Source organism: Berghia stephanieae, chromosome 1, assembly GCF_034508935.2.
Source record: "Berghia stephanieae isolate SIO BIC M18660-M18661 chromosome 1, UCSD_Bste_1.3, whole genome shotgun sequence".
Taxonomy (NCBI): Eukaryota; Metazoa; Mollusca; class Gastropoda; order Nudibranchia; family Aeolidiidae; genus Berghia; species Berghia stephanieae.
The window spans coordinates 80,877,379-80,898,627 of record NC_088360.1 but is presented as its reverse complement, the minus strand read 5'-3'; the positions used below and the strand labels follow the sequence as shown (position 1 = coordinate 80,898,627).

At 37.3% G+C, this 21,249-nt stretch overlaps 2 protein-coding genes across 2 annotated transcripts in view; one reads left to right on the top strand and one right to left on the bottom strand.

Annotated features, from left to right (window-relative positions):
• Positions 1 to 1,796: 1,796 nt before the first annotated feature.
• The window catches only part of LOC144956590 (uncharacterized), a 20,357-nt gene continuing 904 nt past the window's right edge, over positions 1,797 to 21,249 (bottom strand). The window contains exons 2-8 of the mRNA XM_078887228.1: positions 18,318 to 18,454; positions 13,568 to 14,529; positions 11,058 to 11,467; positions 10,207 to 10,364; positions 9,156 to 9,390; positions 8,531 to 8,578; positions 1,797 to 5,212 (exon numbers count right to left, since the gene is read on the bottom strand). Coding sequence (XP_078743354.1) covers positions 4,504 to 5,212; positions 8,531 to 8,578; positions 9,156 to 9,390; positions 10,207 to 10,364; positions 11,058 to 11,467; positions 13,568 to 14,529; positions 18,318 to 18,454 — 2,659 coding nt within the window. The 3' untranslated portion in view covers positions 1,797 to 4,503. The remainder of the gene's footprint in view (positions 5,213 to 8,530; positions 8,579 to 9,155; positions 9,391 to 10,206; positions 10,365 to 11,057; positions 11,468 to 13,567; positions 14,530 to 18,317; positions 18,455 to 21,249) is intronic.
• Positions 3,264 to 3,710, top strand: LOC144956658 (uncharacterized). Its single transcript, XM_078887341.1, has one exon. It carries the CDS (start codon positions 3,264 to 3,266, stop codon positions 3,708 to 3,710), a length of 447 nt encoding a protein of 148 aa, XP_078743467.1.

Genomic DNA, 21,249 nt, shown 5'->3' with positions numbered 1-21,249 from the left:
ACCTGACCTTTTCAATATCTACAGCGAAACAATTATTAGAACTTTAGGAGATAGCCCAGGCATTAAGATCAATGGTGAGAATATCAATAATATAAGATATGCAGATAACACAGCACTAATTTCAGACTCAAAAGAAAATTTACAACTACTCCTCAATAAAATAGTCACAGAGAGTGAACGTATGGGGTTATACTTAAATGTAAAAAAGACAGAATGCATGGTTGTATCAAGGAGAGAAAGAAATCCAATATGCAACTTAATAAGCAATGGAAAAACTATAAAACAAGTTCAGACATTTAAATATCTTGGATACATAATAACGTCAGATGATAGATGCAACACAGAAATAATACGAAGAATTACAATAGCTAAAGATAGTTTTAATAAAATGAGTCTAATTTTTAAAAACCACAATATCTCAATGACAACAAAACATAGGGTTTTGAAGGCCTACGTATGGTCAGTATTATTATATGGCTGCGAAAGCTGGACAATTACAGAAGACATTAGAAAGAAACTGGAGGCAGCAGAAATGTGGTTTCTTAGAAGGATGTTAAGAATCTCATGGACAGAGAAGAAAACTAATGAAGAAGTATTAGAGCAAGCTGAAACTAAAAGGGTATTAATTCGTACAATAAGAAAAAGACAAATGCAATTTTTAGGGCACCTAAATCGACATAAATGTATTGAACATCTTGCTCTCACAGGAAAGATAGAAGGTAAAAAGAGTAAAGGTAGACCAAGAAAAACATAGTTGAATAGTTTGAACAGCTGGGTGACAAAGAAAGAGAAGAGTAATATTATTAGTTTTCTGAGGTTATCTGATCAGGGAGATGAATGGCGTATCATGATCACCGATGTCTGGCACAGACTTGGTACTTGAAAAAGAAGAGGAAACTCGTCAAATGCTTTTTTGGATCGATTTAGATGAGAGTTCTTTACTGATGGTATTCGGTTTTTTTTAAATATTGACCAAAGCGAGTTGGTAGGTCTGCACGATCGATTAAAGATGGGAGAGCTGATTGCGTCTGACCATAACTCATTAACCGTCGCTTAACTGGCAATTCTGATTTCACTATTATAAAAGAGAACATGTTAACTATCACATAACGTTAAAAAATCAAATCTGTACGGTGACATTTTAATACAATTAATATTTTATTCAATGTTATTCAATGTACTTTTGGTACAATTCTAAATTTGAGGTACCGTTTTATTTCATACCGTAATAATTTATTTCTGGATGAATGCTCTTTATTTAAAAGCAGTTTAAAAGAAGAAAGATGGATCTTTAAGTAAACAGAAGAAAAACTGACTCATGATTTGAACATTTAGTCACAGAATAATTTAAAAATGCATGTTTTATGAATAATTTTCCTACTCAGTGATTACTCCTTACTCAGTGATCACTTAATCGTCTGCAGCGGTAATTAATTAATCAGTGACAGCTTTATCTCTTGTAATCAACAAGTGGTACCGTCGTTCAGGCTAGATCACAGAAACCGGGGCTTTTTGCTAAATGTTCAGTTTCAACACGGTTTTAGGTGCCGTGGCTAATAGGTTCTAAAAATCCTCAAATGCTCTGTTTAACTTTTGTACATAGATAACAATTATCAATTATATATATATATATATATATTATATATATATATATATATATATATATATATATATATATATTTATTTATATATATATATATATATATATATATATATATATATATAGTATTCAATGTCAATTACTTGATAATATTGAAAACGTAAATATATAATACATAAATAAGTGTCCTATTTTATATTCGAGGTATTATTAACTCTATTTACATTCATTTGGCATGTCCAACTTGTACATTCGAGAGTTTCAAATAGTTAATATACACAATAAAATAATATCCAATGTCATTTTACATGATTCGTCAAAATCAAATATGTTGGTAAGCTCTTTATCAATGGCATTCTTTATATTATTCATTGAATTATATTTTTTTGTCTCAAACTTTAGATTATTCCAAATGGTCACAGTCCTTTGGATTATATCATTTTTCCTTAAAGACACAATTTTCATTTTACAATGTGTGTTTCGAATTGCTTGATGAGTGTAGTTTGATTGAACTCTGCTGCCATTGAACACGATGCGTGACGAACACCTACTTTGAGAATATAGTGTCCTGGAGACATCCAATGTCAAAACACTGGCATCAACTGGACATGATCATCACTAAGCGCAATTCTCTAAACAATGTTTGCAACACCAGGTCCTATCAAAGTGCTGATTGCGACACCGATCATTCCTTGATTGCAACAAGGGTGAAACTGAAACCAAAGAAATTTCATCACTCAAAAAGAAAGTACCAGCCCGGGATCAACATCATAAAGACAGCTTACCCGGAAAAGAACATGGAGTTCAACGAACAACTTGAGAAGACTCCCAACACGGCTCATAGAAAAGCAGAACGGAACGAAGAGAACAGTTGGAACTCTCTTGGAAACGCCATTTAAAACACTGCAGTTCTGACGTACGCCAAAAAGGAGCGAAAGAACAATGATCGGTTTGGAGCGAGTATTGCAGGGATGGAGCCAGCCATTGATACCAAGCGCAGCGCACTTGTCAGCTATAAGCGTGACCCAAGTTAGAGGAACCTGCAGGCGTTGCAAGCGTCGGATAGTGGCAACACCAGGGCCGTGTAAGAGGGCGTCAAACAGGCGACGGGCAAACCCACAGAGAAAACTGCGCCTTTTAAATGAAAGACAGGGGAAGTCATCACAGACAGGGACAAACAGATGAGAAGATGGGTAGAGCACTTCCTGGAACTCTACGCCAGAGAAAACACCGTCACCCAAAAAGCGATAGACGCAATTGAAGAACTGCCTGTACTGGAAGAGCTAGACTCTGAACCAATTATGGAGGAGCTCAGTAAAGTAATCGATGCTCTGGCCTGTGGCAGAGCACCCGGTGAAGACAGCATTCCACCCAAGATCATCAAATGTGGAAAGTCAGTTCTCTTGGAACCATTACATAAGCTCCTGTGTCTTTGTTGGAGAAGAGAAGGCACGGTATCAAAGGATATGCGCGTTGCCAAGATTATCACCCTCTACAAAAATAATGGAGACAGCAGTGACTGTAATAACTACATGGAATCTCTCTACTGAGCATTGTGGGTAAAGTCTTTGCGCGCGATGTGCTCGCTCGACTGCAAGTCCTCGCCGAACGTATCTAACCAGAGTCACAGTGTGGCTTTGGAGCCGAGAGGTCGACAGTGGATATGATTTTCTCAGTCCGCCAGGAGAAATGCAGAGAACAACAGATGCCCCTCTACATTGCACTTATTGCCCCGACAAAGGCTTTTGACCTTGTTAGCAGGAAGGGCCTTTTCCAGCTGCAAAAGGAGATTGGCTGTCCTCCACAGCAGCCCAGAATCATTGCCTCCGTCCACGACGACATGAAGGACACCATCAACTACGAAGGTAAAGCCTCAGAACCCTTTCTCGTGCACAACGGCGTAAAATACGGCAGTGTCCTTGCACCGACTTTTTTCCGTATATTTTTCTTCCTATTGCTGAAGTTTGCATTCGAACAGTCCTCAGAAGGAGTCCACTTGCACCAACAATGCAGTGCTAGAAAGAGTGAACTCCCTCAGTATGCATCTCATACTCTGTCAGCGACGTTTGCGTTGGCTTGGTCGCATACCCAAAAACATCATGTACCGTAAACTAATTTCTGGACGGTGACCAACCGGCCGTCCAGCTCTGCGTTCCTATGTCTGAAAACGAGACATGAAACTGACAGGCAACTCAAACACGTGGGAATTGCTTGCTGACGACCGCAGTGGTTGGAGATCTGCGGTGAGGGAGGGAAGAGAGGTGAGGCGATGAGAAAGAAGAAGTTTGACGAGAGGAGAGCAAGGAAGAAAGAGAGACAGCAGTACCAAACACAAACACGCAGTCAAACTGCGTGTGCAGCAATTGCGGTAGAGACTGCCATGCAAGGGTCGGTCTGCTGCGTCACACTGCTCAACAAGACTGATGAGACCAAAGTCATACAGGGCGCAAACCATCGTTTCTTGAGACGGAAGGATGCCTATTATTTATTTTTTTAAATCATTATTATTAAATTCGTCCAGTGCCCTGATTGTACGTTGCATCAATAATTTCATTGAGTCTCTTTTTTTTTAAATAGGCAAGTATTCATATACAAGATCAATGTTTTATTTAGTCAACATTTATATTTCTAGAAATAAGATTGGTTTGTTCTATTTTATCCATATCAAATTGACGCATGCGGCATAGATCTAGTATTGGTTATAATACGGCAGAAGATTCTTTTGATTCCGCAATAGAGCTTGTTCTCCCATTGTTAAAGTTGTATATTATCTCGATGCATTACATAACAATCAATTCACACATTGAGTTAAATCTTATGAATCCGTGAAAAGAAAATTCGTTGCTTTACGGACCACCATAACAACATCATCCAAGGGTGCTATTTACAAGTTGATACAAGCGTCAGATATCTGTCTCTCCCCCTGCGTAACAAGAATAAACAGACTCAGCTCCGTCATTCTCGTCGTTGTCGTAATCTCGGCTACTTCCAGTCCCTGGCGATCTTTTACGTCGTCCTGTGCGTAGGCCACATCCTCTTAGTTTCAACATGATGTCGTTTCTGTAGACAGCAAACTGCCCAAGATCGAATTCTCTTGTGTTTGAGCCCTCCGATATTACAATTTTTGGCGAAAATAGTTGTTTAGAAGATTTTAGATTGCTGTTTTTAGAAGGTATGCCACTGGTTTTTTGATGATTCGCCCGACAGTATCCATTATTATCGATGACATTGTCTCTGTTTGTCACATTCCCGGACCAATGTGAGGCTATAGGATTCATGGCGACAAGAGAATGATTTGTATTTATAGTGTCCTCTTCTGGGTTTCCTTTTTCGTTGTTAAGCATACGAAGGGCTTCTTGCCCTCGAAGTCTTGCTGCTTCCGCAGCAGCGCTGAGGCTACGCAACCTAATGTGCATTGGATACACTGTGCCAACATTGATAACTTGCGGAGGGTCGTTTCGGAAAATGGCTTGAATAGTCCTTGGAATCGTGATTGTGTCATGAGTAGTGGTTACCAGTGTCTCAGAATGGCGCTGATCGTTGACCGGGGCCGGAGAAGAGAGGTATGCTGTTGGCGTGCTGGTATTGTTTTGGCTCGATTGGTTTTGATGTCTAAAACAGACAAGGAAAGAAATTTAAAAACTTTACTTTACAATGACTAGCAATATCTCAAAAATATATTTTTTATAAAATTTAATGTTATAATAGCTGAATTATCACCTGTCTCTCTAATGGACTAAAAACGTTATAGGTTACACATAGTTTTGTGAATTAATTCATTAATCATTAATTTTTAAAACGTAGTTTTGTTTTGTTTTTTTGGTTCTTTTTTTTTTTTTTTGGTCTTTTTTTTTTTGTTATTTTGTTTGCGGGGGGGGGGGGGTTGTTAAAGGTTATATATTTCGTTCTTTTTAGGATTTACTCATTATATCGAGACTGGCCAGTTTGTTTATGATAAAAATTCCAAAAGATTTTTATTTCATCCTTTTCCCATCGAATATTTTGTGATTTCAATTTCCACTAAGAAAAACATATAGCGAGCTTTGATTACTATAGTCAGATTTTTAATAAGTGGCGCGTGTTTTTATTTCTTTTCTAAGCTGTCCCTCAATGCACAGCTTTAAACGTTTGTATGAACCTCTGAATCAAATTGTCTTAATTTTTAAAAAAATATTTTTCATGAATTTTATAACAATAGGAAAGGATTTCGCTTATTACAGCTATATTAAAATCGATAACTGGTAAGGATCGGAACTCATAGATAATTTACAGAATCAAAATTATGAATTTTGCACTTATCCATTTTGAAGGCATTCTTTAAAATGGAATGTTTGGTTAATTGAAACTTAAACGATATATATGCAGTATCTGAATATGAAGGAACTAACGCAATCCTTAACTATCAGACATCTGTATTTTATAAGTATCAATTCACATTACTGATGAACAGAACTGAATGTGACACGTGCTTCGAACATTATTTTGATTGCAAAACAGAGGCTGACATAAATTTAATGTAGACTGGTCAAAAGTAGAAATTCGTGAATTTATGATACAGTGTTTCCACAAATATTTACATGTGTTCAACAATACTAACTACAACAACAACACCAACAACAACAAAGACATACTGAACACATCAATCATCACATTCTGATGACGAGGATGATAAAAAAGAGAAATGGAACAACGGAAAGATTTCTTGGCATCACTATAATTTTCCTCCAGTTTACGAGGGTTAGAATATGCCTTTTCCCAGTCTTTCCTTGTTATATAGCATCTATTGCCTCGTCGGTGAACGTAAGTTTGGTGTTCCTCTTCTCAATCTTTCCCTTTATTTGGGTTCAAATGAGCTCGATTGGATTGCGCTCACAGTGATAAAGGGGAAATCACGAAACCTAATGTCAAACTCCTTGATTAGACAGTCAAACAAGACTCAACTGACTAAACTATGCGCCGGCGAGGCTCGAACCCAGGACCTTCAGATCCGAAAGCGATTGTCATACCACAGGACCACATAGCTGCCCGGAGAAGAAGAAGAAGAAGAAGAAGAAGAAGAAGAAGAAGAAGAAGAAGAAGAAGAAGAAGAAGAAGAAGAAGAAGGATGTTTCTCATTTGTCATTTTACTTGTCTTTGTGTGATTCATTTGGATTTACCTTTGTTGAACGCAGGATGATGATGAGTAGAGGACGAGAACTACTAGATAGTAGCATTTTAAAGTATCATTGCTAACATGTTGTAATCCTTTGAACTCTTTAGTGAAATGGACTATGACAAACTTCATCTGGATTCCACTCCTCTCTCTCTCTCTCTCTCTCTCTATCTCTCTATCTCTCTCTTTCTCTCTATCTCTCTCTTTCTCTCTCTCTCTCTCTCTCTCTCTCTCTCTCTCTCTCTCTTTCTCCCTTCCTACGTCTCAATATTTACATATCTATCAATCCTACACTCTTTCTCTCCTCCTCCTCTCTCTCTCTCTTCTTCTTCTTCTTCTTCTTCTTCTTCTTCTTCTTCTTCTTCTGTCTCAATAATCATAATATCTGTCTATCCTACTCTCTCTCTCTCTCTCTCTCTCTCTCTCTCTCTCTCTCTCTCTCTCTCTCTCTCTATATATATATATATATATATATATATATATATACATGCATATACATGTACATGATGTCCCCACTGATGTAGTGAGCGTGCTGTTAAGCAGGTGTACATCGAAGTCAATTGGCTGCCACCCACTGTCTCCTCTTGCTGATGGAAAAGCCTCGCCTGGGATATGGAATCGAGAAGATTGTGTGCCTGAATTAAGAAGGGTCCTCTGTAATAGGAGAATATCGACGCTATGGACGGCCAGTAGCTATGACAAAAGCTTTTTTTTTTCTCCATTCTCTGGCTCTCGATATTGAGGAGCAATATGTGCCTCTGGTCGCTAACCCTGATATCGCATTTTACCAGCTGAAGATGCATTGGGACGTTCGCTTATTTCTCGACCGTGCCCATGACCCTGGCGACACGAACGCGGTATTATTTGGCTAGGCGGCCGACCGCTTCGCCATTGGTGAATCTGTTTCCTGGGTATGAAATCATGAAGGACATAGTAGTGTGGAGCCTGGGATGGCCGAGGCCATTCCGGCACCGGGTTGGATTTCTATTAGTCACATATCAGGACGGGCCGTTCAAGGCGCCCGCTATAGGCCCGACATCCGGGAGGTCTCGTGACGGTCAACCGGAATTACTCCTTTGCCCCCGATATTCCTCCAGCTCCCACACCGACGACAAGGTAGGAGATCCACGAGGGAGTCCTTACGGTGAACACAAAAAGGGTGGGTGTGTGCTCGATATATCTCTTTGTGTGTGATAAAAATCGTTTCTGACTTTACTCCCCGATCATAAGACATAACAATTAAGGCTGATATTTGCATTTTATTTTTGTAATTAGATTATGACCATAGTTAACCAGTTGCATGTTTATGAGTGTTTCAAACCCAGCTGTGTTGTTTGGGCGCCATTATGTTTCCCAACAGCAAAATACAAAGGGATTTCACGCTAAAGTTGTTCTACACTCGTCAGGCATAGTATAATATCATTGATGGAACTTAGTTGAAGACCCGGGAGTCGGGAGACAAAACCTCAACTGTATCTACCAGGATTCTAAACCACAACTCTGTCAGTGACTCAGCCAAAATCATCCAAAATCATTGTTTTAACTTAATTTGTATCTGGTGTAGTACATTCGGAATTTTATTGTACTTGAGAGAATTTGACATAGATCTAGAAATTTCAATGGAAAATAAATTTTAAGCATGAATGTATTTTAAGTGCGGTATATGAACTTTGCATCAAAAAGTTCCTAAAATCTGGAAATGGACTAAAAATGGCGTGTTCTAACTGGATGGCTAGGCATATTCAGGTATAGTCCGGTACGGGTTAAAATAATCCTACCTTTGTAACGTAGATTCTGGAGTCAGAGATGAATACCTCTCCTGCTTTCTGAAAAATATTTTTTAATTCAAAGAAAAAAGTGATTATTATCATTGAAAAACAGATTATATTGTTGTTTTTAATCTAAATTCAATGTCATCATCGTACTTACTTGACTGTGTACACATGAGACATAAGATATAAATATAGATTAAAATGACACACCGGTTAACTCTGATTTGAACATGACACGAGTTAAGATACAAAATGAATATATATTACAGTACACACACCAAAAAAAACGAAGGACTAAAAATGAAATCCATAAATGACTTTTTTTTTCATTTTGTGACTCAATTCAGTATCTTTTAAGCTACAGTCAGTGATAACTTATTAAGAATATTTTACACAAGGAGCAAAAATACATTTACCTACATTTTGGACTCAACGAGTCAATAGTTTAAACTACCTTTTGTCTTATGACAGCAGCATTCGCTCAAGTGCTCAACCAACTGAGTGAGATCCAAGTTGGAGGAGTAGGGGTGGAAGTTATTTTCTAAATTTCATCCATAAGTACTAAAATGCTTCGTCTTTTTTTACAACCTATTGTAAGAAAGTGTAGGTCATGTGTGATATAAAGTCCTACCTTCTCCGACGGCGACATAGGTTGTTGACAAGAACCAGAATGAGAACTAAGAGAACGGCAAACGTCACACCAGCCGTTACCTGCCATACAAGTAAAATGTTTATATGGCCGTCGTCAGTATCGTCATCATCCTTCACCTTGGTATGACTATGAACAGGAACCTCTTCAACCATACTTTTTGGAATCGTCTCCTGTTTGGGGGAAGTCGCTGTCGATATGGATGTGATGGAATTTTCTGGAAGATTAATAAGAGCATCATCTGTTGTTTTTCAATTCACACAACAACAAAATTCTAAAAGTAAAATCATTAAATAACTTTTTTTGTTTTTGACTCGTCCAGTGCCTCATTAGCTACAGCCAATTATAACTCATTGGAATGATACTTTTACACGTTAGTATAAAGCCTTGATTTTTTTTGGTAAATACCACAATTCAAAGAGGCAATAGTCTAAGCTGCCTTAATTTTAATTGGACAATTGGATCTACTTTCTTTTGATCTAAAACTTGATGGAGCTTGAGTTTATAGCAGGTTTCTATAGTATGAAACGGACAATAGCAATTGCTTGCTTTTTACCCTTTGGATAGGGCAATAGTCTATGGCAAAATATCTTTCGGCCAGATCTAACAGACCTAGCAACCCAATCACTGCTGGGTGAACAGGGGGGGGGGGGGGATATCGACTTCACCCAGGATCAATCTCGGTGTCTTTGCGTGTGAAGCGAATGCTCTATCAACTAACCTCCAATGGTATCATAGGGGACTTAATTGGCATGTCAATTCTTTTGTTTTAAAATTGTACTCCTTTAATGGTTCGCAAGCAGCAAATCAGTCAATTTAGATCTGGCAACGTGAAGGATAAAAATGGAAAAATCTAGTCATTCCACCTGCCACACGGTGACGAAGAACATTACCCATTTATCAGCACAGAGACTATGTTCTTAAGGGAGTTGTGTTGCTCTTGTTGTATTTAACTTCCGTAAAAAAAAAAAAGAAGAAAAGAGAGAATTAAAAAGAGAAAGATGGAATGGAACATAACTAAGATTTATGAAACCTTGACGATGCGTTGTATTCTTTGGCTTCATAATGTTATGGCTCTTGGTTGACTTCATCACTACTGAAGCAACTGTAGTCTTTTCTTCTGAAGTCGGGCTCACTGACTTTGTCACATTCGATGTATTGTTGGTTTCTGGGCTTAACGGTAAGTTGGATCTGACAAATTGAAATATGACAAATGAATGAAGTGATTTGATGACATCAAATCAAATAGCATCCTTGCATTATTACGATTTCAAATTCAAGACGCCTTCCATATTTCCGCGCGAGCTTGATCTTTATTCATTGGCCTCTTCGGGCATGACTTACTGACTGATTTTAAGTCCTCACAGTTAATTTTCTCTCAGCTTTTTTATTGCTCGGTCACCAATGTATGGCACAAGTATTGGATCGGTAAGAGGGGTTCTTTCTGTTATAATTAAATGACTTAATGAATTTTCGGCGATTTTATTGTATTTGAAGTTTAATCGTGACTTGCCATATAATGCCATCAACCATTTTTGCCGACCTTTTGTGCCATGGCAATATGATATTTGTGTACCATTTGCAGACCTGCCTAATACTACGAACTTTTGGCTCCAGCAACATAGGTCTCTTTGACTCAATAAATCTTGTTGAGAAGGAAAGTCTAGCTTCTTAGAAACTATATTCAGGACTTTGGAGCATTTGGACCATGCTGAGAGCAATCTATTTATTTCTAAAGCAATTTATTGTGACTTTTTTCCTTTTTTTCCCTTGGAAATTACGAATTTTTGAAATTTCATGAACGCAGCTCTTCACTTAACACGGAGAGAATAAATAGTTAGGTAGAAATAGCGTAAATAATGTGAATTTTAAATATAGGATTACCTGCATGAAGATGCAACAGACACCATCATCGAGATGCTCCCAATAAAATGAACATCGTGAGAAAACGAAGCAAAGACGACGAGTTTGTCCTTAAACTCTTCTGGATCAACAGGTTCAGCATTATGTTCTCCATCATGAGATGCCTCGTCTTCCAAAATGCGACCTCGTGATTTGCTTATAGGAGTTCCCTGCTCTCTGTCATCGTGGGTGATTGTAGTATGTCTAGTCTGGAGTTGTCTTTTTGAAGTCATCGTGTTAACATCTTTGGACACATGTGTATAAATATTGGTACTCTTTGTGATGGTAGTCTTAGATTTGTCGACGTCGCTGATGGTTGTAGATTGTGTTGTAAGATGTGGTATATCTTTAGCAGAGTCGACATATGGCTCTGACACAGTGCTTGTGGAAATCTGAAATTTGATATTGGATTTCATTGAATGAACAACTTACTAGATTCTCGAAAACGGAATTTAAAGGTAGAATAAATTGTTTGGTTTTTGTTTGTTTGATGTCTGGGTATTATTTTGTTGTTATTTTGTTTGTTTGCTTGCTTTGCTATTATTTTTTTCTGTTTTTGCAGTTTAAGAAACTATACCGATTCATTAATATTAATATTATAAATTGAATAAAGTTTCAGATTTCGATTATTTTTTTTTTAATTTTCAGTATCTAGTTCACTCCAACAAGAAAAAGTGGACCGTGGATAACAAATGATTTTAGAAATTCTTTTTATCACATTGCAGAAAGTATGATCTGATCAACACCTATCCTAGTATAATCATTCGCTTATCTTTCGTAGCCTTTGGACCAGTTGAATGTTATCATCTTTTTTCTCTCTGACATTTGGATTTTGGCGAGAAAGGCGTTTGTTTTTGCGGTGGTAAGAGTTGCAAAATAGGTTACATCACGTATTGGTGTCAGTCAACTATGGGATTAAATGACTTCAATTGTCAAAATGCTAAGATCTGTAAAGGCAATAGATATTTTATGATCATGAAATATCTTTGACAGTGGAATTTATTTTAATAAAGAAAGCGTTTGCGGTCTTTATTGTGTATAAAAAAAGAATCGGTTATTAGTGATTACTAATAGGATAGAAAACAGAGCTCATTATCTATATACAAATTACATTTCTTAATATTTTTGAAAAAAGAAAATTACAATCCTTTAAACAATTTAACCCCGGAATTTATCCCCTCGATGACCGAGTGGCACGGTGTTTTGTAGTAAAATAATCGAGCTATGTTTAGGGCAGTCATTGACCTGGTGGGTGAAAATAATTGCTAACCACCACCCCACCCACCTCACCCCCCACCCCCATGGGTTGAGTTCCAGAATTTACGCCAAATATAAGAAAAACCGTCCCAAGAAAACATGAAATCGAAAACATCTCCAGTCGAAACAGGTTGGGAATGATTTTTCTTGCATTATTTCTTTTTGCTTTGTTTGTCACTGTTTCATACACACCTTTACAGACGTTTATCTACACTCATGCCTGCTCCTAATTTTTTCACTCTAATATTATCTAATTTTTAATTATTTTTTTTTGTAGCCACTAAAGTGTCCTCGTCCTCGTCCTTCCGTGTTCACTATTTTTTGTTTGTTTTTGGTATGATGCAGAAAAGGGTTTAGAAAAGCGTACTCCGTGTAGAGAATCTGGGTGGGGTTCCTACCTCCCATAGTGGACAGGGAGGTACTTATTGTGTCTTCTATCACCCTATATCTGTTTTCCAACTTGCTTTCTGTGTCTTTGTCTTGGAATGAGATTACTTGGTTTTGTCCTGGCCCTGGCCGGGTGCCCTGGCTGAGAGGGAAACAGTCAAATGTAAAGTTAGTTTTGGGAGATGATATTTTTTTCCTCGTAAATCATCTCTCTGTTGTGCACTATATATGTTTTGTTTACTTATTATGTATGATTTGAAAACATTTGAGTGTATTCCTCTTAGTCGGGGCATTGTGCTTGTGTCTGGATGAGACTTTTAGGTGATCTCAAACTAAGTGCTTTGATAGTATGCTCTTGGAATCTACATCTGTTTCCTATTTAAACCAACTCCCCTTTGTCATACCTTTTCTAGGCTGCTTTAATTGTAATTCTAGAACATTTTACTTTCCATTTTCTTCCTATTTACTGGCGCTGATATGACCTTAATGTGTTGCAACGCCGTAAAACTCTAAAAAACAAACAAAACAATCGTGTAGAGAATATGGATTTACACCACACAAATCGTGAGTTAACAAGTACTTCATTATATTTAGTAACGAGTAACAAATATAAAATATTTTTTGAAATTACAGGATATTCTGAGTTTTGTTGTTTTTTTTTAACAAAATAACCCTTACGGTGATCTGTTAAGGCGCCTGACAAGTGACTTGCACAAAATGCATGGAAACTTAGTTCCATGGGGCCCGCTGTGGAAATAAGTGCAGAGTTGCAATGCATATTAAACATGTTGAAATTTGGGAGTAACACTAAAATAAATGTGCATTCTTATTCAAATATATTATCTCACCATAGATTGGCTCTCTTCTTTCTTCTGTGATTCCAACACAGCCTTCATAAATAAGTCAAGAAATGTACTGCGCTTCCGCCTCCTTTTAATCGTTTCCGGAAATGAGCATTTACCGTTGGCACAGTGAATGCTTCGATTTCTATCTTGGGCTTCATTTAAATTCTCAATAATTTTCACATTTCTGTATTTAGTAACATGTTTAGCGAATGTCTTTTTATTGAAGTTTTTGTGAAATTCTTTATCTGAAGAATCGAAATTTTTCTCTGAGTTGAATTCATTTTCTCTTGTTGCAGTGGCATGAAATACCTGACGGGATTTTAAATCAGAGGATTGAGAACTTGCATAATTTCCATTCAGTTGAGGATGTGATTGAACTCGCAGACAAAAACACACGCCAGTCAATGTGTAGACAATTGAAGGGCGCGGCTCCGGAATTTCAAAGATAGTCCGACTGTTATCAGCTTCGCGTCTCTTTCTGTGAGAGGCACGATTTCTAGTTTTGTCGAAAGTCTTGTAACTTGATGACATATTAGTGTTTTCCGATGTATGTATTTCAGGATGAATCATTTCCATGTACCTAGTGAAGAGGTTAGATTTTTCACTTGCATTATCAAGACTCCTAAAAATAAACTGCCTGCCGTCAAATACATGAGTCGCGTTTATTTTAGAGTTGTCATATTTTTTCTGAATCCAATGCTTTCTTTGTTTGGTACTTCTTTTTCGGCCCCTGCTTTTATCGTGTCCATCTAAATTCACGTGTTCTCCATCACTACAAACAGCAAAGGATACGGAAGTTCCAGGGAATCCTCCGACATACATGACTCGGTAGAATGCTGGAAACTGAGAGGGACAAACACGCTGGAAGCAGTTGATGCCGCGCCGAAGATCGTCGTGTTGCAGGCTGAGAATCTCATACACTGTTCTCTGTTTGTAGTGGACACGGACATTTTCACAGCAAGGATCTGAAATAGCAAGGTTTTTGATAAGTGATGATTTAGATCATTATCTTGGAGTACAAGAACGAACAGAAGTAATGTTTTCATTTGATCAAATTTGATTTCATAATTTAAATCTTGTTTGAGAACAGTCCATGCTACCCACGTAGTATTGTCGTTGTGCTCGGACCAATGTTTACATTTCTTTTTTTTTTTTTTCGCAATTCCAAGCCACGTGGCTGATACGCGTCAAAAATGCGGTAGATCTGGGACCTTTTTATTTATCTTTTTTAATTATCCATTGAAATCAACAAAGTAAATATACGGAAAGCAATTTTGCGAACCCGATACTCGCTTGTTACTCGCATTTAAAACACACGTCATGGGAACAGATCTTAAGATTTTTTGAATAGGTGGGGTAGGGGAATTGGAGTGAGCTGCTAAGGTTTTAGGTTTCATAGATAATACAGTATTGAATCAATGGCTCGTGAGTTCTGCTTACCGAAACAATCTTGAAAAATCTTGAAACGCCAGCATTAAATTGAATTTTGTATGACCTTATTCATTTATAGACGTGTACAGAGAATGTGATGAGGACTTTAACGTCAACCACATTCTATCTATTAGCCTACACAATCCATACAGTCGTCCATCATCTTTGTTATCTTAGGGGGTTCGGTCACACCTCTGATGTCCGACATAACAGGCTCATTACGTCGATAAGCCTCGCGCTCGTGTGGACGCTATCCACTTTCTCAATGTTTGCTTTTCTGTGGTGTTAATGGTGCGCTAATAAGATTCACTCGACCGGATATCGGATGTTTTGTAGACATGCGGAGTTGTTTAATTGATAATGCAGAAAGTGATCACTTACAAGCGATGTCACTATGTATATCGTAACGACACTACTGCCTAAATTATTGCTGCTAATGTAGATATTTTAAACTAATAAAAATAGATAATGTCTTATAGTCTATGATGTATAAAAATTCCAACACTTGAAGCCTATCTATAGTCAGATTATTAATAAGTGGCGCGTCATTTTCTTCTTTTTTATCAGCCTTCCTTCAGTTAACAGCTGCAAAACTGATTGAAATTTGTTGTAATTAAAAGATATTTTTTCATAAATTTTAAAATAATAGGAAAGGATTTCGCTTATTACAGCTATATCAAAATCGATAACTGGTAAGGATCGGAACTCATAGATGATTTACAGTATCAAAATTAGGACTTTTCCGCATATCCATTTTGAAGGAATATGTTAAAATGGAATGTTCGCTTAATTGAAACTTAGATGATGTACATACAGTATCTGAATATGAAGGAACGAATGACAATCCTTAATCATCAGACACATCTACATTTTATAACTATCAATATATTACTGATGAGTACAAATGAAAGTGAACATGACAAGCTACCAACAGTATTTTGATTTCAAAATTTTGAGAAATAGCTTGTATTCATGCCAAAGAGGATTACAGAGATTTAATGTTGACTGGTCAAAAGTAGACATTCATCAATTTATGATACAGTGTTTCCCACAAATATGTACATGTATTCAACAACAGCAACAACAACAACAACAACAACAACAACAACAATAACAAAGAAATAATGGGCACATCAATCATCACATTCTGTAAGATAGACTGCGAATCTCAGGGTTGATTGTGAAATTCCAATTCCATAGCCGTCCTCTTTAATGGCTTATCGATAGATACAAGTAGGTAGACTTCTTTTTGCAGCTTTACGAGAGTGGAACAGATAGAGATTCCGTGTCGTATCGTATCGTTTATGAGCTTATAATTATTTTTTTAAACTTTTAAATGCTGTGTGAAACGTTTATGCCTTGATACAATTTTTCAAAGTTATATAAACAGCCTTCATTGTTAATTTGACAATTTTGAGTATATTATAAAATCACTTTTTCAATTGATTTAAAGCTAGAGATTTCATATCAGTCTTCGGTAATTGCGACATGATATAGATAAAATGCAATAAATCATAAATTCAAAGTGGAATGCAAACTACATAAGTTGTAACTTTTTAAAAGGAAAAGCGCATTGTTTTTATTCGGAAACAAGTATGAGATTTTTTTTGGAAAAACGATGAATTTATATATATGGTAGGCCTTCAGAAAGCGCCTCGTGCTCCGGGAAACAACCCTAACCCCATGAAAAAAAAATATAACCTAGTACCTTTGGGTGTTTCTTTTTTACGAAACCCGCTGAAAACCGACGAAACTCGACAAAGTTATGAGAAGCAGGCAGCAGTGGGGAGTGAACAAGGGACTCAGGGAAGTGTACACCAGTGGGTATTGAACCTGGGGCTATGGGAGAGGGAGGGTGGTTCTTTTTACGAAATCCACATAAACCCGCTGAAACTCTACAAAGTTATTGGAAGTAGGCAGCAGTGGAGATTGAACCAGGGACTCGGGGAAGTTTACACCAGTAGGAAGTGAACCTGGGCCTAAGGGAGATGGAGGGTGGTTGTTTTTTTTACGAAACCCGCTGAAACCCGCCGAAACCGACCAAAGTTATGGCAGCAGTGGGGAGTGAATCTAGGACTAAGGGAAGAGGATATCAAAGGGAAATGAACCTGGAACTATGGGAGATGGATACCAGTGGCATTGAAGCCGGACTATGGGAGTTGGGTACCAGAGAAGAATTAACCTGACACTACAGGAGGTGGGCACCAATGGTGATTGAACCTGGGACTTCGACGACGGCCCCATTATATCCCTGGCCTCAGGAAATTGACACCATTTTCCTTCTCGACGGGTCTGATTATCAATATTTTTTTTTACAGTATGTTGTGTTGGGGGGGGGGGGGGTGCTTGTGCATCGATTTTTTTGTTTTTTTGTTTGTTTGTTTTCTGTCGAATGAATTTCATCATGAGGACTACAAGAATAACCATTTTTCATAACTCCTGGATTTACTTTCAACTGGTGTCCATTTTATTTAATATGTTCTGGATTTATTCCTCATTGACATTAACCTTGGTTTCTTTCTACTTGTGTCTACATCTTATAGTCTTGGATTCATTCCAAACGTATGTCTACATCTTGTAATCATCATCATGCACCATCTATAGACTCACTGCCCACTTCTGCCCCTTCCCATAACTGTGGACGGCTTTGTTAGGTTTCGAAAAAAAAAATAGTACCCATCTGGGTTCACTCTCCACTAGAATCAAACTCTCCTGGTCTCAGGTTCAATCCCCATTGGTGCCCACCTCCAATAGTCTTTGGTTCATTCTCCTCTGGTGCCCAAAATCCCATAGTCCGGCTTCAATTCCAACTGGTATCCATCTCCCACAGTCCCAGGATCATTTTCCTCTGATATCCTCTTCCCTTAGTCCCAGGTTCACTCCCCATTGATGTCCACTCCCCTCAGTCCCTGGTTCACTCCCCACTGCTGCTGCTGCCCACTTCCCATAACTTCGGTCGGTTTCGAAAAAAAGAACCACCCTCTTCCTCCCATAGTCCCAGGTTCACTTCCCAATGGTGTACAACTCCCTGAGTCCCGTATATTAATACAAGTATAATTATGATATATACATAATATATATATATATATATATATATATATATATATATATATATATATATATATATAAATAAATATTATATTATATATATATATATATATATTATATATATATATATATATATATATATATAAACATTCTTTTTCTCCAGAGCTCTTTATATTATTGTGTATTATCGATTAGCGTAGTTACGGGCATATTATCCTCGTTTTCTAAAGAACTGTATAAAACATTGAGTTTAGATAATCAAAAAAGTTCATACCTGTAACGCGCTTGTCGAAATCTTCTGTGCAAAAAAGTCCATATTTATTTGACGAATAGCTGAACCAAATAAACAAGAGTAAATAATTTATCTTAATAATTCCTGAAATAACCATACTGTCGTCATTCCCAAGTTTCCTATAATTGTGGAAACAACCATGACTAACAACGATTACGGGTTACAAAATTTATATAGACCACTTTGTTACTCTAAATTATATTTCACGACTGATTAATCTCGTACTATTTCCATGTAGAAGTCTAGTAGAGTTTAAACGACGACACGATTTTGCATGCCACCTATTACTATTTATTGAACGAGAATTTTAAACTAATATAATATTGCAATACTTTTTTAGACCAGTTACAAACAAATCATGTTCATCACATTGTTATTGTTGGGCTTTATGCGTTTTGTTTAAACATACGGCAAGTAATATGCAGTATTGATTTCACGCCATCGTGCCTTGGTTTAATAGCAAACTCCACATGAGTGTGAATACAATCATGTCCGTGTCCCTCAATATCCCCTAAATGTGACCCTCCGCCTCGAAGCGGTATTAAGTCGGGATTTGGAAAACGAAGAAAACCGGTTTTAAAGTGGAAATGGTCAAAATTATCAAATTTCAGTTTTTGGTTGTTTCAGAAACTACAATCATTTTTCTACATGAAAACATAATAATTCAACATAAACAATGACGATAAGTTATATAAATTTCAAGTTTAAAAATGCAACTATCAGTGACACATTCAAAACGAGAGTTGACTTTCTCTCAGAGAGCCACCCTTTCCAAGGCTTAGTAATACCGAGTCTTTTTCTCCACCAATAAGATGTAAGATATCACAGCAAAGGGCGTGTCTTTATCTATCCCAGAGAAAGCATGACTGTTTTCACAATTTCATGGTTCAACCAATAATGGACTTTAAAAACTGTAAACAAGTCTAGGTTTTTCCCTGACAATCTTACAAATGAATGATTCTGATTGGTCAACGCTCATCACATGCGGTGTGGATGTAGACCATAATGCTCGGGCGATGCTTCATGACGTCAGCATGCGTGTGTTACATATGTGTGTGTTTGTGCATTTTGATACACACCACGTGCTATTATCTCTTTGTCGAGCTGCATCGAGGTGATGGTCCTCCTTTGTCCCTCTTTTTTTTTATTCATGAAATTATAGGACATGCTAAGACTTTAATAGGACAACAGTTGACTAATCTTACACTTACAGAGATTGTTGTAGGATAAACATTTAATTTTAAGTACAAAAGCAGAACAATAAATAGAACCTTCAACAATTAATGAACTCCCGATGGAAATACGTGTAACTAAAAAATGAAATGGATGGATAGATACACAGACAGAAAGACAAACCTATAAATGGATAGATAGATAGATAGATAGATAGATAGATAGATAGATAGATAGATAGTAGATAGATAGATGAAGAGGGGAGAGAGACAAACAGAGAGAGAGAGAGAGAGAGAGAGAGAGAGAGAGAGAGAGAGAGAGAGAGAGAGAGAGAGAGATGGATGTTCGTTTAGTCGTGCTTTCTTTGTATACTGAAAGAAAGGAGGAGGGGGTCTTTTTAGACAATGAACAATGTGGGTGAACGCTAAGGACAACTTGAGAGATTCAATAACAGGTTTTCATGTAAGTCACTACACAATAAGCCCCACCCCTCCTCCTCAAGCTGTCATCTGACTCAAAATGGAAACAATGCAATGATTGATTTGACCAGCCCATTTCTTTAATAGCAATCTCATTGGTCAATATGTTTCCAGTTGATTGACTATGACTTACTTTGTAACAAAATGCTTTCTTTAAAGTATCCCTACAATTCTTTGCTCCGCCTCCATCCCTTTCTTCATGTCTACCTCACTCTCTCCGTCTCCCTTTTGTTTCGTTCACACACACACACATACACACACATACACACACAAACACACACACACACACACAAACACATACAATTATACAGGTTTCAATCTTTATTCTATTTCCCTCGCGTCCTCTTAATGCACAAGCAGTCTCACTCCCCTCCCCCTCTCGCTCCTCTTTTTCTCTATATATCTCTCTTTCTTTCTCTCTCTCTCTCTCTCTCTCACACACACACACACACATGTGTGTGTGTTTGTGTTTCTGTGTGTGTGTGTGCGTGCGTGTGTGTGTGTGTGTGTATTTTACTCTCTCATTCTATCTCTTCCTCTCTAATCCTCTTTCTTGATAATTCTTTCCCTGCCCACCCGGCTTCACGTAGTTTCAAAACTGTACTTTCAAATTATAAAATCTTCTTTAACTTTTGGCATTTTGAAATCGTATTTTCTCCATTAAATAAGACAAACATTTCACATTAATATCACATTAATAAAACATTATTTCATTGATTCTTTATTCAAATATCAAAAATTCTTGAAAAAGTGAGCAATTGTCGGCATTTTTTTTCCAGTGTTTTATTTGTTTAAGAACATCTTACATAATAATGAATAACTACAAAAGTAATTATTGGATTGTTCCAAAAATTTGTATGTACATTATTAGATGTATAATCTAAGCTCATGCCAAATTTCACTATTCTCGTCAAATTTTCGATGCCCGTATCTAAGGAATTATCTTTGCCCATTGATTTGACTGTGCGAGAAAACGGTGCCTCACTTCAAAGTCGATTTTCTCAAAATTTGGTTTTCACACTCCCCCTACTTCAGACGGTCATATCTCGGCAATGAATGATCAGAATTGTATAAATTTGGTATCAAATTTTAAAGCATAAAATAAGCTATGATTGGGTACCAAAAACCCAAAATTGAAAAATCCGACTTAATACCGTTTCTAGGCGGAGGGTCACAAATGAATCAGTGAAACCGTGGAGAGGAAAGAACGATGCTCGTGATGGTCTTTAATTGACCAATCATTCTTATCGCTATCACTCCGA